Here is a 16,279-nt window from a genome sequence, read left to right as displayed (position 1 = left end):
GGGCCGGGCCGGGCCGGGCCGGGCGGCGGGGAGGGCCTCCTCCGTCCTCCCGGGGCACCGGTGGGGCCGCTGCGGTCGGTTCCCCCGTGGGTGGGTGGGTGGGGGGGTGTTCCGGCGTCGTTGGGCTGCGCCGTGGCCGGGCGGGTCGCCGGGGGAACGCGGCGCTTTGAATGAGAGGGCGCGTTCGCTTGGGCTTCGTAAAGTTTTTATCTGATGAACCTGCGGAACTGGCTACCGCCGGGATATTATGGTAAATAGCGTGGGTAGGTTTAGGAAGAAGGAAGATTAGGCACGTCTAAGTTCGCCTTCGTGGTAGCGTCGGCCTTGGGGGAGCCGCGCGTTCTGAGGGCGCCCACTCGTCTCCTGTTGGGATGAGGAGGGAATTCCCTTCCCCTGTGACAGACAGTTTAAGGCGTCGGTGGGAAGGGCTGGCTGCTCCTCAGCCCTAGGGAGCGTTGTTTCCAGCGCGGCAACTACGACGTTTTAATGGTATTTAATATCTTAATTATTCCTTAAGACTCCTTCCGTGCTTCAACCTGAAGTCTCAGTTCTAGAGTTTGTCACTTTTTTAAATAAATCCTTGAAGAGCTGGTAGCTTTCTGTACTTCTAGTTATAGTATTGGATGCAAATACCTAAAATAGTTATGGATAAGGGTTAGCTGTGGATTTTTGAAAATAGACCTGTAAATACTTCTGCAGCAGTTTCAGAAACTGCTGGAGGGCTAGCGTGTGAACTCAGCCTGTGTCTGGTGCTTTCGCTTAGGTACGTAAGAATTGGGACTGGAAAGATTCCTGCCTTCAGTCCGGTTCAGTGTTGGTAACACTCCAATAGCTTACAGTTTAATTTCCATAAACTGGAGAAGATGGCATCCACCCTCTTCTTTTAATAGAGGTGTGGTCCATAAGGCAGCAGGTCCCGGCATGCAGTGAGGCATGGCTCTTGGGTAAAAGTGTAATGTTGCATGATCTTGGCAGTTGTCACCTCCAGAAGCTTTAGCTGTATGTAAAAATATGTTATTCTACACTAAACTGCATCTGCATGAAGGGATCTAAAGAGGGAGAAAGGGCAAAGGCTTCAAAACAGCTTAAAATGCTAGGCGCTTCTGGGAGCCTATGGATTATTAAAAGCAAATGCTGCATTCTGGTAAAGCAGTAACTCTGTTGCTTGCTGATGAGTTTCAAAACTGTTCAGGCAAGATAAACAGGATGGTGAAAACTCTGAAGAAGACTTCTCCTCATTTTGAACAACTAAATGAAATTTCTTAGCTGAGTCTTTTTGACTACCTGTAGTATATCCAGTGAGAGGAAAAAAAGTGTTGTGAGAATTATCGGGTTGCCTGTGGTTCTCCCTTGTTGTAATTAAATCTCACTATGTAGTTTGAGTATTGATTTTTCTTTTTTGTTTTTGTTTTTCCTAACCCTGACCGGAAGGCTTTGTCCCTGCTTCCACAAAACACTTTGCTTGCCTTGTTTACTGATGTTTATTCCTCGCAATAGGAAGCGGACTGATACTGGATAGGATGATTATGTCTCATCTGCCTTTCCCTGTACGCAAATATGTCAACAGGGTAGTAGGTTTGTATGTTTTTAGGACAGGTCATCTTGAAAAGCAGCTGGTAATCTCAGTTGTGCTATATATTTAAAAATAATACAGATGATCCGTGCTTTGCATGTGCTTCTTTAATTCACTCACCATTCAGTAAGATACGGGTTTTAGAAACTGGTATGGCACAGAAATTTGCTTTTAAGTTTGATTGTGCAAAGTCAGTAGGCCTTTTTTTGTTTGGTTTCATTTTGCTGTCTTCAACAAGCAAAGAGGCCTTGCTAGCCTTCTCTTTTCAAATCTTCAAATAACTCTCTGTAGGAAGTGGAGGGTCACGAAGAGTGTGGTTTCTCTATACGTGAACAGTGTGGGTCAGAGGCGGTGTTTGTTTAGTGAGATTGTTGTCATCGGGAGCATGTAGAACTTCTGAGTTCAGGAGGTTTGTCTTCTCTAGAAGCTGCCTGAGTGCTGAAAGCAGTATAGAGAAGTCCGCGTCCATGCAGCAGTGGACAGCCTGACAAAGCAGTGGTCATGTGCAGCCCATGCAGCTCTGCAGCGTAGCCTGAGGCTGGCTGACGTTTTAGGAAGGTGGTGTGGTCTGACAAGTCTGTGGGTTCCAGCATCTACTTTCTTTTTACTAAACTGGAGGTCAAGGCTGCTTGATCAAGAAGCATAGTACTTGCTGAAACTTTTTCTTCTTTTTTTTTTAATTAATTTTTTTTATTTTTTTAGTCTCTTTCCTTAGCTGACTGGTGTTTTGCAGAGGTTTAGCTCCCGCTAAATAACCAGTCCTCTGTTAAAAGTTCAGGAACTGCTCTGCTACCTTTTTGGAGCTCAGAGGTATTCAGTGTATGCACATTGTAACTTTATATTTTTTAGTAGCATTCTTTCTTTTTAATTTTTTTTTTTTTTAACATATGTAATACTCAATGAGAAATGAGCATGGCTTCTCCATATGTCTGGTGATTTGAACTCTCTGCAAATGAGACCTGGCTTACTGGAATCATGCAGATTTTTAGGTTTGTTTTTTCATTGTTATTTTTTTTGGTTGTGTGGGGGTTTTTTCATTTTATTTTTTTTCTGGTACCTATCTTCAGATGCCAGCACCTGAGAACTGTTGGGAGTTCTATATAGTCTTTGCATAGGTCTTCTATTAAGAACTTGCAAATTATACATCATCAAAATAATTAGCTTAAATAACTTCTACCTGAAAAGATTTAATAGATAATCACCCTGGTGAAGTTGAATTTCCTCTTCATGCCATAGCAGACTTCTTTTTTGGGGGGGAAGGGAGAGGAAGGGACATTAACAGCAGAGATGTTATGCAGAGATAACAACTTCGAGGCATTCTGATACCCAGATTCCCTTGGTTGGGTGTGCATGAATGAGTTTCTTACAATTCTTGTCTGAAGCACTGTGAAAAATGCTTCCCTGCAACAGGGTGTTATCAGGGTGCAGACAGTCATTTAAGGAAAACCTGGATGAAGTGCTACTCAAAGCACTTAGAGAAATGTTTCATGGAACATTTTGGCAAAAGGTACAACTTCAGAAAGGCATGTGTCCTTCCTGTTAGATGGGGAACAAGCCTATTTTGGATGGCAATACAGAACAATTGTTCCCGACTCCTCTGTTTGGTTTAGGCTTCTGTTAAACTGTGGCCATGATAACCTAAGCTTTATAGTACCAAACCCTAGTCTGATTGTCAAAGTAGTCCAAATTCCACTCTCGTTCAGCATGGCATAATGAATGGGAGGTAGGCAGTGGTGTTAAGCATGATGTGCAAGTGGAATTCAATAGAGTAGTTTAGGGCAGTGTCCTGAGTACTTGTTAATTAGCAGGACGTGCTCATTTTTGGATTTGTCCTTAGCAAATGTAAGCCTACTGATTGTAGACTTGCTTTCAGTTATTACTCTTTTATGACCTCTTAGAACTGACCACAGTTCAAAAGCTGCTGTTTGAGAGTTCACTGAGGGCTGGAGGAAGGAGGGCACAACCCCCTGCCCCGTACTGCTACAAGAAGCATACTGAGTCTTGGAGTGACCGCAGTGTGCTTGATCAAATCTTCAAGGAGAGTACTGAGATGAATAGTCAAGGTGGATGGTCCTAAGTTATCTGCTGAGAAAATATCCTAGTTAGAGTTAAAAATGCAATGGATGGGTAAAATACTATTATGTTACCCGACACCCAAGATGACTGTATTCAAAGATCTTGCTGTCTTTGTTTGCCGTAGGTGTGGGCAAGAGCAGTTTGCTGTTGCGTTTTGCAGATAATACATTCTCAGGTGAGTATTTTGTTTACTTCAATGAGTGAAATGGTCAAGGTCGGCTCCAGCGCTGCTGGTTGGCAAGGAGTTGTTCTTCTGCATTTACCCACTAATAGCTGTACTAGGAATACATTATGTTTCTAACTTTGCTTCTCTTGGTATAAGCCTATACAAGCCATCCTGTCTGATCTTCATTTGCAACTGCAAGTCCCACAGTATTTAAATACTGACATGGTTCCAGAAATAGCTTAATTTTTTTAGCTTATGCTGTATTCTGTGCAGACTTCCTATTGGCCATTTGGGATTTAGATTGATTGACTATTGTGGCTAAACCGCTTACATTTGTGACATAACTAATTTATTGGGAGGAAACTCTTAGAACAAACTATTCAAAATAAGTGATTGCACAAGCATTTAAAGCAAAGCTTTGTCTCAAAATTTTCACAAGTGAAATACTTGCATAGTTACTGTCCATTTCTTGAGATATTTGGGTGCTTACTCTTGACCACCAATGAAGTAGAAGAATAATTTTATTTTGTCACACTGAGTTTTAAATTTTAAGGGTCGTGTGGGAGAAGTGGCTTTATGGCTAGAAAAAAGCTATTAGCTGCAGATAAAAATATGCAGATCAGCATGGCCTGATAGGGCATTTTAAACAATAAGCAGATAGGGGTAATCTGGTTCTCCTGTCCAATCTGAGAGCTACTGCCAAATAGCATTCAGAAGTGTGCTTTCAGACATCCAAAATAAACAAGACTTAGGTTCTCACTTACCCATGCTTTCCCTTCAGGCAGCTACATTACCACAATTGGAGTGGATTTTAAAATCCGGACAGTTGAGATCAATGGAGAGAAGGTGAAGCTACAGATCTGGGACACAGCTGGACAAGAGCGCTTCCGGACTATTACGTCAACGTGAGTATAACTGGGCTTTGTGATATGTAGCTTTGTGTATGGATCTTGTAGTTTAGAGTTACGGTTTAGATATTTTAATGTTGCAGTCGATTAGCTAATAAGAGTTTTGCTGTCTGTACAGTGGCACTTCTCTCAGCTGTTTTAGAACCGATAGTGGTGGTGATATTGTGGCTAGGTTTGAAACTGGGATTTTAGAATTCCTCACTCTTCTGTGCATTTCCGTGATGGCTTTGTCTTATTCCTCTGCTGGTTGTTTCCAGATGGTAGAACTGGAGTTATTTCACTGTTCTGCATATAGTAGAAGACTTGTCTCTGAAGCCTGTTCAAGAAAGTCATCCTCTGATTGAATGTATTGTAGAAGTCCAGAGTGCAAACCCTCTGTCAGTGTCATGTAACTAATGAATAGCTTTGAGATCGAAGAATAGGTTTTCCGATATTTAGTTTTCTTTTAGGACAAATGCGTTTTAGCAACTCTGTGTAGAGTTCTGTTGAAGCAGACGCCCACATGAAGTTAACCTTTTCCTTGGTTTGAGTTTGGTTTCATGCTCATTGTCCTTTTGAACAGTGTGTGCATGGCTTTTCCTGTTCCTGAAGAAACCACACCCAGAGCAGTGGGAACTAGGAATAAAATGTGTTTGTAAACTGATTGCAGTAAAGGTGGGATTGCTCACCATGGCGCTAGGGGAAGAGGAAAAAAATACACTTGGAAATGGAACTTCTGTTTCCTTTGGCTATTAACAAAAAATAGTAATTCTTGAAAGACCTAGGTGTTTCACTTGGTCTTTCATGACTGACTTCTCTTTTGGCTCCTATTTGAGAGGAGGATTGTTTTCAGCTGATGTATTGGTTAACTTACTGAGACATAAAAATAATGAGATTGGTTGCATCTGTGTTACATCTAAACAGCTAGAAATGGTAAAATTGAACCTGTGTGCACCGCCCCTTTCCTCTGCGCTTTTATACGGATATTACTGGATTACTTCCATTGTTTCTTAAGTGTTCAGCTTGAAAAAACTCGGTTGCCTCTTGTAGGGTTCCTGTGTGTGACATCACTTCTTGTTTCAGCACTGCAGGGAGCTTTGGGCAGGAAGCGGTGAGGGGGAAGCAGCAATGCAGTGCTGTGGCTCCCATCAGCTGTGCGCACAGGCTAGTCACAGAGTGCCCCAATTAGTGCTGAGTCAGCAAATGGCCTTCCTGTTTTCAGATTCCCTGACACGACTCGGAGCTGCGTTAATGAGCGTTGGTTCGTAGGGCTGATGCCAGCTAGTTCAGAAAGCCATGGTATCCGGGACTGAACGGGGAATACCAGGAAAGGAGGCTTCCTTTTGTGAACGGGAATAGCAGCAGATTGGACTTTGCGCAGCGTTTTATGTAAATTTCTTTCCTTGATTAACATTTAAAATAGATAAGCTGAAATGGTTTGAGGACATTTGTGCTATGACCTGTTTGAATTCTGCTACTACTTTCTTTTGCATAGGTTTTTACCAAAGTGAGGTACATTGGAAAGCCCGTTTTCTTGCCTTAACTCTGGTACAGTAGTTACAGAATCTTCCATGGTTAGGGAAGAAAGATTTTAATTTTGTGCAACTTTAAGCAAAGAAGTTCTTGTGTCCAGGTGCATTTGAACTGTTGAGGAAAACACTTTGGGAATGCTGGTTACGTTGTCATGAGGTCTCCTCTTGCTGCTAGGTCAGCTAGCTGTGACTGTCTGGCATTCACTGATATTTTTCAAGAGGCTCTCTGGACCTAAACATATCACCTATAAAAACAGGAGATAACAAGATTCATATTTTAGAAATGGTTCTATCTTTTTTTTATTATTATTGGCAAAGTAGTACTGTAACTGATTTGCTTATCCCAAACAGAGTGAGAAATCGAGTTACCATGCTAGTGCTTACAAAAGGGCTTGGCTACCAAATCATGGGTGGAGTGTGAGTGCCCTGTCAACAGTGTAGTAGTCTTTGTCGAGTCTTTGACTAGACTGAGGTTTAGATTGAGGATAAGAATATAAAAAGGTGTTCCTTCAGTATTCCTGTAGGCCAGGAAGTCCCTGTACAGTTAAAGGTAGAGTTCAGATTGATGTTGAGCCAAGCCTGGCAAGGAAGTCTGAAATTAGAGCCCATCTGGTAATAATAGTAATAGGTTGGAAGTACTGCTGTGTAGACCTAGAACTGCAAAATGGTAGAGGTGGTAGGAAGTTAATAGTAGAAAATCGGGAAACATTAAAAGGTTATATATTATGTTGGTTTTACTTGACTACAGCGACAGAAGCTGAAGAACAGAATAAAACTGTTAAGGAACAGAAATGAAGTTGATGTGGAGTATTCTACAGAAACTCAGGAAAAATAAACTAGATCAGAATTTCAGACTGGCAAGTATAAAAGACAGCAGCTGTTTTTACTGTCTATTAAATGTGGAAATACTGGGAGAGCTGGTGACTAGTGGGAGGAGAGGCCAAGTTGCGTGAATTTGATTGGCATGGAATGTCATCCAAACTTTAAATTTGATTTAAATTCACCAAAGATGGTAGCATGCCAGGATTCAGCTGTATTAGCAGGAATCTTTAAGATGCATGAACAACCAGTTCCTGTAATTCATTTGCTCTTGTAGATAGGACTACTTTGTCCTGATTCGGGACTGTGGTTTTAGGATTTAAGCTTTAAATAATAGCTGTCAGATGCTAGCTCAGGATGAATAGTGATAGCAGAGGGACTTTCTGCCATGCATTTGTGTGGAATGGCGTGTTCAAGAGAGGGATAAACTTTTTGAGATGATAGAATTGCTGTGTCTTGTAAACCAGATATGATGGTCGAAAGACTGGTCAACTGACCTGTGACAATAGATGGGCTTCTGGGAACCTGAAAAAAAGATGAGTATGAAGACAGACTATTAGAAGTCTCTGGAATTGTTTAGAATTCTAGAGGACTGAAAAACAAGGAAAGATGTGTACTACAAACTAGTGAAATACTAACAAAGGTGTTGGATTTAACCAATGACCTATTTTCCAAGTTGGCCAGTTACTCCCCCCCCGGGAAAAATGAACATAGGTGCCCTACTGAACTGATGCAGTCAGTAATACTCCGTCTTTTCTAAATCTGACTTAGCTACCGTCATGCTTCATGAAACTAGTTATTATAGCTCCAGATGCTAATCTTGGGACGCATTTACAAGAGGAAATCTGAGAACTTTCTTACTGGTATCTTGTAGTAGGGAGTACCACAATGAATGGCAAAATGTTCCCTTCTGCTTTAGAATGGTAGTCTTCAGAGATGTGAGGGGAGGATGCAGATGGCTGAAGGACATGGTGAGTTTGGTTAACCCGTTCTGAAGACTTTCTGTATTAAGTCTGCAGTATTAGTAGGTAATGTTTCAAAGGCAGTAAGCTTATGTCTTTAAGCTTCTTTAAATATAATTCTATAGGTAGAACAAGGAATTTAGGTGGTACTGTGCTTATTTCAACTTAAATGTTATCATTCTTAAGCCTTTTCCACACCAAAGCTAAATGTAAGGCCTTTAGATCTAGGTAACTTTTCCAACTATATGGAAGATAGTTGGCTACTACTATATGGAAGTTAGTTGGCTGCTACCAAGCAATCCGAGGGCATACACAGGTCAGGTTTGGTTGTCTTTCACCTCAGTGGGATACTTTTATGGACACTATAAACATAACTGTTCTATAACTTTTTTTTTCCCCGCCTTTTTGTTTTTTTTGCTGTATTTCATTAATGTATTTATCACTAGGAGTAGTAGCAGGTACTGGCTTTGAGGTTTGTAGGGTACATGGCAGAGTGTGCCTAACATACAGAGGACAGCTAGCATCAGTCATTTAGTCCTGGAATGGAAGGCTGAGGTTGAGAACTTTGTTCCTCTTCTGCTCTCATTTCTGTGGTCTCCATCTTCCCTAAAATGTGGATGGGAAGAAGATAAGGCATTCCTTCCCTAGTGTCAAAGTCTCAACTACCTCTTGGTTGCCAAAAGCACAAAATTTACACCTACTCCTCCCTGAATGCCAAAAGCCCCATCTGTTCTCTACTTGCCAAAGCCTACAACTTGTTATAAAAGCAATTCTGTGCTGCATCATTCTGAAGTTTGAAGGATGGGGTAGGATAAATGAGATTTTATTTTCTAGCACTGTCCTGCACTTGGGGTTAGAGAATCTTTGCTGTACTTGTTAAGCCTAAAATCTTATCTAGGACACAAGGCTGTATCTAACAAATGATAGAAAATAGCATGACTAGCTTTTTGAGAAAAATGCGTATTATGGGGCTTGAGAGTTAGAGAATAAAAGGTAGTATGGTCTTATCTCTCGGGCTGCTAAAAGGTAATGTCAGCCAATGGAGAAAATGACATTTTAGTGTAGATGGGGGGTTGGCAACCTTTCTAGAATGATGTGCCAGACAATATTCCGTTCCAAAAATAGAAGCAGTGTAAGCTGGTAGGAACTCAGCAGGAGTCAGGGGTTGCTGTCTCGCACAAAGGGAGATGTTTCTGGTGAGGTGGTTGGCAATATTAGTGCTTTGTGGCAGGAGCTCCCAGCTCCTGCAGAGTTTTGCATGCCATAGTGGTCTGTGCTGCATGGTCCAGCCCACAGTCCTCATCCGTAGGAGCAAACGACGACTGTGCTGACGGCATGTTAGGAGGGGGATCTGTATGTGCAGGGTGCATGTTATTCTACTCCCTGACATCATATGCTTTGCTTAGAAGAAAACCTAGGTGCGTGGGCAAGGTAGGAGCAGCAGGATGCTCTCTTGGGTCCTCTGGGTTGGATGACTGGGATACCAGGCATGGTTTTATGGTGTGCACAGCAGAACGAAGCAGCTCTGCGTAGGTGTAGCTGAACCACTGTGTTTCTCTAAAGGCTGAGTGTTGCCTTTGCAAATGTAATGCTCAGTGTTAGGAAGTGGTAGGTCAGCCTGAGGGTTGCTGAATTAAAAGGCTATTAGGTGATATGGGAGAGTTTGAAGATAATTAGTTTATTGTTGAGATGTAAAGAAATCTAGTGTGTTGATAGGACTGGAGATCTTTCCCTTTCTGATGCTATCATACAAAACAGTATTTATCAAAAACGGTGTGCAGTACATGTTAGTGTTGGGAGAGGATGGATTATTTTTGCAATGTGTGGATTCAGGCTATGGAATATTTTTTCCTCTAAAGGATCTAAGTTATGAAATAAAGTTGAACTTGTAACGAAGTAGAGCACAAGTGCAATGCTGTAGCAAGTTTTAAAGCTGTTAAAGGAACTGATTGTGAATGGACTAGAATATTTGAAAGCGTGGGATCTCTTATGGGCTGGGAATAAGTAATTCTTACCTGAGTTAGTTCTTGCCAAGGAAAGTGAATGTACAGCATAAATTACTGGTAATGGCATGACTGTCTTCTGAAAGTGCCCAGATGAGCAATAGGAGTGGGCTCTCCTGCTTCTGTAGAGTATGTATCGTATCATAGAAGAGTATTGATACCCAGTGACTTATCACACAAAGTGATCACAAGAGGAAAGGGGTGGGGGGAAATGTGTGCATTCTGTATGTGATGTATGCCTGTCTGTGGAATTATGTCTTAATCATAGAATCGTTTAGGTTTGAAAAGACCTTTAAGATCATCGAGTCCAACCATCAACCCAACACCACCATATCCACAAAACCATGTCCTGAAGTGCCACGTCTATGTGTTTTTTGAACACCTCCAGGGATGGTGACTCCACCACTTCCCTGGGCAGCCTGTTCTAATGCCTGACAATCCTTTCAGTAAAGACATTTTTTCTAATATCCAATCTAAACCTCCCTTGGCGCAACTTGAGGCCATTTCTTCTTGTCCTATCTCCAGCCACCTGACAGAAGAGACCAGCACCCACCTCAATACAACCTCCTTTCAGGTAGCTGTAGAGAGTGATAAGGTCTCCCCTCAGCCTCCTCTTCTCCAGACTAAACAGCCCCAGCTCCCTCAGCCGCTCCTCATAACACTTGTGCTCCGGGCCCCTCACGAGCTTTGTTGCCCTTCTCTGGACACGCTCCAGCACCTCTGTGTCTTTCCTGTAGTGAGGGGCCCAAAACTGAACACAGTACTTGAGGTGCGGCCTCACCAGCGCCGAGTACAGGGGTACAATCACCTCCCTTCTCCTGCTGGCCACACTATTTCTGATACAAGCCAGGATGCCGTTGGCCTTCTTGGCCACCTGGGCACACTGCTGGCTCATACTCAGCCAGCTGTCAACCAGCACCCCCAGGTCTTTTTCTGGCGGGCAGCTTTGATGGTTTATAAAGGCTTCTATTATAGAAGGGACGATGAGGCTAAAGGTGGAGAAGAGATAGTAACTTGCTCAAGCAAATCAGTAGCAGAAGTGAGCTGAAGCTTTGAGATCTTCTGAAAGATAGTGCATTTGGATTAGATTAAAAGACTTTGAAGTTGAAAGGTGTGTTCACTGAGTTGAAATGAATTATCAAAGAGGACCAGAGTGGTCACAGTGGACATCTCTAAAGTGCAGTGGAAGTGCTGCAAGAGGTGGTTGTTTTTTGGTTTGGTTTTTTTTTTTGTCAAAGCTGCCTAATTTGCAGTAGGGAAAATACCCGATAGCCCTGTGAATGTGGCTGAAAACTGAGAAGGTGGAGCTTGCTTTTTTGATGTAGCATTCTCATGGTGCACATCCTGTCTGCCTTTAGTAGGTTCATGCAGGTGATAATGCTGGAACTTGAATTCAGGTATTTTTCTTGCATATCAGAATTGCTCATCATCTTTTAAAGGTGCTTGTTGCCCAAGGCTAATGGGAATAAACTGAAACGAAGCTTATTTTTAATGGCTAAAGGTAGCAGAGCACAGTGAATGCACATATGGAGTCGATCTGTTGAGTAGGAAGGTGTGATCAGAACACAGTCACTCAGCAAGAGGGAAATTTTTGTGAGCTCAAGAGAACTGTGACTGAGGATTGAATATATTTGGAGATCTGCTGAAATTTTAGTCTGTAAGTGATCTTTCACAGATAACAAAATTACTGCAAAAACTTGATGTGGCTTGTATGATGTGAAGGTTCACATCACAGCCAGTTCAGAGGACATATTGGGGGCACCACTACCTTTTGCTCACGTAGCTGGAAGACAGTATTCATCTTTGAAGGTCTCAAGAACTTGAACAAGGAAGTAAACAGCAGACTTTGGACTTTGAAACCTACTTGTATAGACTAAATGAGCAGGGAAATCTGTACGTTTAGAGGAATAGCATGTGATCTAGCTGTTGTAAAAGAATTTAATGACTCCCAGTGGAAAGAAAATGGGGGCACTTGATTGCTGTAATTTAAGGATTTGTTATGAATCTTGTAGAAGCCAAGTGAAAGAGAAAGAGCTGAGAAGACGATATATAGCTTGAATTAACATTTATTGTCTCTTCATGCTCCATAGGTATTACAGAGGAACACATGGGGTCATTGTTGTCTACGATGTAACGAGTGCAGAATCTTTTGTGAATGTAAAACGGTGGTTGCATGAAATTAATCAAAATTGTGATGATGTCTGCCGGATACTAGGTAAGTTTCTAATCAGAGTTACAACATCTTATTTAGTGGGCTGACCTGCTGAAGTACCAAACTGACTTTTTGTTTTCTTTCCTTTTCTTAGTGGGGAATAAGAATGATGACCCAGAGCGAAAAGTGGTAGAAACAGAAGATGCCTATAAATTTGCTGGGCAGATGGAGATCCAATTGTTTGAGACCAGCGCCAAAGAAAATATTAATGTGGAAGAGGTAATATAATACGTGGAGGAGTATAGCTAAAATAATTTGGGGATAATGGTTTGGGAAAAAATAACAATTACATTCTTCCCATTGAGAAAGAAAGATAAAATGCTTTGTAAAAGTTGCAAGAGAGTACTAAAATGTCAAAGAGACATACGCCTGTGTTTGGAAGAGTTGGGGAAGTGCAATGAAGGAGCCCACATTGCATTTTCACTAGCTTTACAGTGCTAACATATTAGGCATGGTCTCGGGAAAGACTTGTCACTAGCGGGAATGCTTCTAGGAGGTAGGACTGCCCCGTCTTTATCCTTGGCCTTGGTTGCCAAACTGACCTGGTTTTATTTACTGGTTTGGGAAAGGGGATAGAAGTGTTATTGATTTAGTTTGGGAGTGGGTCGGGAAGGTACTGGATTTTGGCTTGGCCCGTAGTGGGTTGGGGAAGATCTCTGAACCATCATTGAAATATCTAGAAAAGTGGAGTTGCTTCAAAAGAACAGCATCCCACAAAAGCTAGCCTGAGTTCCTGGGTGGTCTAAACTTGCTTGTTTCTCTTGCAGATGTTTAATTGCATTACAGAGCTAGTCCTGCGAGCAAAGAAAGAAAACTTAGCAAAGCAGCAACAGCAGCAACAGAATGATGTGGTGAAGCTAACGAAGAACAGTAAAAGGAAGAAGCGGTGCTGCTAATGCCCTTTCCCTGCTGCAGAGACTCTGCTCTCAGACAGATCAGCCCCTCCAGCTAGACTCGGGCAATTCCACTGGGGCAGGCTTTGGGAGGACTTTCTCAGTTTTGTGCCGTTATTTAAAGATTATTTTTTCTCCATGTTTTCTATCAAGAGGCGCTGGCACCTTACCACTTCAGTGCCAAGAAGGTATCGGATGGAATCTTGCCCCCCTCTCCTCCCCTGCTCATTCCAGTGCGCCTTGTAGACAAGAAGGACGTTGCCTACCAAGTGGACTAATTAACCCAAGAGTTTGTATATAATGTATATTGCTTTAACCAGCCTCACCTCCCTGTTGTCGCTTTGGCTTATGCCTTCTTAATGTCAACCAATCATGGACTGTAGAATTCATCTTTTTAAAGAAATAGTACAAAGTTCTTAATTCAAGTTGGCCCCAGGCTGGCAGCAGCTGCTTCCTGGGGCCTATGGCTTCATTTCTGTTGGGCTCCAGGCTGGCAACTGGTGCCCCTGGGGCCTATGGCTTCACCTGGAGTTCCAGGCTTTTACTGGGGCTCAGGTTTTGTTTTTCTAGGTACCAGGATTGCAGGTGTTGCTGCTGGAGCCTGGGGTTTCACTTCACCAGCCCCTGGGCTGGCAGCTGGTGCTGCTGCTGGGGCCTTGAATTTCAGTTTGCCATGATCCAGGTTTGTGGCTGGGTCCTTGGGTTTCACCTTCTTGTGCTGCAGCCCAGCTGTACCTGTGCTCTCCTTTAGTTTGTATCAAGATACTGAAAAACAAAACTGACCTGCAGAAGTGGGATTTATTTGGATAAAACTTTTTTTTAAAAAAAAAAACAACAAAAAAACAAAGTTTAACTCCTTTGACCTCTGCTTCTGGTTCTGCCAGGGTCCTAAGTGAGGGTCCATTTCTTTTGAGAACAACAAAAAACACGTGATTCTGCCAAAACCCCCAAACTTCTCCTTGTTGCCCTGTCCACAAATGGGCGATCTGAACTTGAATGTGAATTTTGGTGGCAAAGCTTTTGTTTTTGAGAAAGAAAAGGCATGAAAATACATCCAGCTGTTCTGGATTGATGTCTGAATATGAAAGCTGCTGCAGGATCATTCCCAGGATTCTTCTGTTAGAAAGGAGGACTGCTGTTTAGCATAAAGGAATGGAAAGCTTGCTTGTTTGGGTTATGTGGTGGTGGAGGATCACCCTTGGAAACAAACTGGTCTTGCTATACTCAGCAACGTTTTCCTGCCCCTTGTTGGCCTTTCTGGGAAAACAAGGGCTCAGTTCATCAGCCTCAATAGATGTAGTTGAAGGTGGAGAGTGTATGTGTGTGTAACTAAAATATCAAATGTCTGGGCTGAAAGTACATGCTCAGCACCTGAATAATTGCCTAAATAATAATTAAAAAAGAAATTTGTCCTTAAAATTACTAAAAGGCATGGAGAGTATGGCTTCCTTTAAGACCTTGAAGGTGGACATGCTCAGTTTGTCGGTAAGTGGCCCTATGGAATTGCTGGCCTTAGTGTGGTAGGATATGATTCACCAATGTCCATGAGCTTTGAATCAGCCCACTTCTCTCCCTTCCTCCCCCTTCCCCAGGAGAGGCTAAATTTTAGTCACTTATTTTGCCTGCATTTTTTTAGATTTTTCGGGTTGTGGTAAGAGCCCTAATCATACAATCACATCACAATCAATCACTTAAAAGACTTTTTAAAAAATGCAAACAATGAATGTGTAACACTTATTTTTTTTTTTAATCAGTTCAGGTGCTGGGAGTATGTATCCAGCTGCCTTCACCCGTCTCTTTTCTTCACATATCTTTCATTGGTAACCCAAGAATAAGAATGAGCTGGGATGGTATTGCTAGTGTGAGCTCTGATAATTGTAAGACTTGAGCAGCTATGGAAAGTGGCGGCTTAAGTTACACCAGTCCATCCTGTCTGCTTTCTGATGTCGAATGTGGTGTGTGTCCAAGGAAGGAGCTGGGTCAGTCCTCAAAGCCTTCCTGTTGAAATGAAGCTGTCCTGTGATGGTTACCACTTTCAGATTAAAGGGCCCAGCTGCATTACTCTGGGACTCTCGTGGTAGCATGTGTGCAGATCTAGGAGGGAGTAACTTCATACAGGCAGAAGTAAAGAAAATGTCTGAATTTACTGGAAATGATGCAATAAAATGAGGAAATGGTGCACCCAAGCCTGGAGTATTCTCTTATATGGAAAGATTGGTCCTCTTTGAGTCCAGGTCTTTGTGGCCATGGTTTGAACTCTGCCAATCCAGGTGTCCAACTTCCTGGCTTAAAGTGGGATTTTTTTTCTTTTTTTTTTTTTTTTTCCCCTAGAGCTGGCTGTAGAGGAGCAGTTACCTCTCTGCTCTTGCCACTCACTGACTATTCAATTGGAAGGGGTGGGGACTGTGTCTCTAGTGGTGCTGATGTGAAGTTTCCTAAATGTTGAGCAATGGAATGTCTAACTGGTTTGCTAGGATTATTTCTGTAATGAAAGTTTCTAATTATGCTTTTTAAATAATTTTAAAAAACTAAAAATAAAGGTTACAAGCTGCCAAATCTTTTTTGAGGCTCTGTTTCCTCTGCTGTCCAGCATCTGGAGGTGGAGGGTGGCAAGCCAGGGGTGAGCTCTTCTGCTGTATGTAGAGGGTCTTTTCTCCTGGGAGGGGTTATTGGGAAAACCATAATTAATGCTTTCAAATGTTTTGTTGCTATTCTGATTTTAAATGTGAATGAAAGAGTAAGCTGGAATGGTAACCTTATTTCTGTGTGAAAGTGAGATGCTTGTGATTTTGCTGTAATCTTTTGTCTTTCTGTTCAACAAAAAGTGTTGAGTGAGCTTTGAAAGCTTCTCCTCAAAGGCAGTAGAGGTCAGACCCTGAGCTGATTAAAAAACATCTGGAGTCTCTCCTTGCTTTCCCAGGAAATGAACGTGTTTCTGTAGAGGAACTACGCAGCTGTTGCTGTGCTCGTTGCCCTTAGCATTCACTTACCCCTGCCTGCCCTTAATGCACAAGTGGGCTACCGAAGGCAAGTCCTCACTTCTGGAGAAGTGTGATGAAAACTTGCTGTGGGAAGGTGCCTTTTCTTCTGTCTGCTCTGTTCGGGTATGACTATGTAGAAGGGAATCCTGAGGACATGCAGATGGTCTGAACTGCA

General features: G+C 42.4%; 1 protein-coding gene across 2 annotated transcripts in view; it reads left to right on the top strand.

The window, feature by feature from the left end:
* Nucleotides 1–15,679, top strand: part of RAB35 (RAB35, member RAS oncogene family) — a 15,963-nt gene extending 284 nt beyond the window's left edge. The window contains exons 1-6 of one of the 2 annotated variants that reach the window (XM_010574523.1): nucleotides 2,496–2,562; nucleotides 3,774–3,824; nucleotides 4,597–4,720; nucleotides 12,109–12,233; nucleotides 12,325–12,449; nucleotides 12,998–15,679. In XM_010574523.1, coding sequence (XP_010572825.1) covers nucleotides 2,499–2,562; nucleotides 3,774–3,824; nucleotides 4,597–4,720; nucleotides 12,109–12,233; nucleotides 12,325–12,449; nucleotides 12,998–13,126 — 618 coding nt within the window. In that variant the 5' untranslated portion in view covers nucleotides 2,496–2,498 and the 3' untranslated portion in view covers nucleotides 13,127–15,679. Of the gene's footprint in view, nucleotides 1–2,495; nucleotides 2,563–3,773; nucleotides 3,825–4,596; nucleotides 4,721–12,108; nucleotides 12,234–12,324; nucleotides 12,450–12,997 lie in introns of those variants that run through there. The other variant, XM_010574532.1, reaches the window with a different exon arrangement.
* The last annotated feature ends 600 nt before the right edge of the window (nucleotides 15,680–16,279 follow it).

Source organism: Haliaeetus leucocephalus, unplaced genomic scaffold (genome assembly GCF_000737465.1).
Source record: "Haliaeetus leucocephalus isolate CR32 unplaced genomic scaffold, Haliaeetus_leucocephalus-4.0 Scaffold13, whole genome shotgun sequence".
Lineage (NCBI taxonomy): Eukaryota > Metazoa > Chordata > Aves > Accipitriformes > Accipitridae > Haliaeetus > Haliaeetus leucocephalus.
Note: the sequence above shows the minus strand (reverse complement) of the source record. Positions and strands in the feature narration are given on the sequence as shown.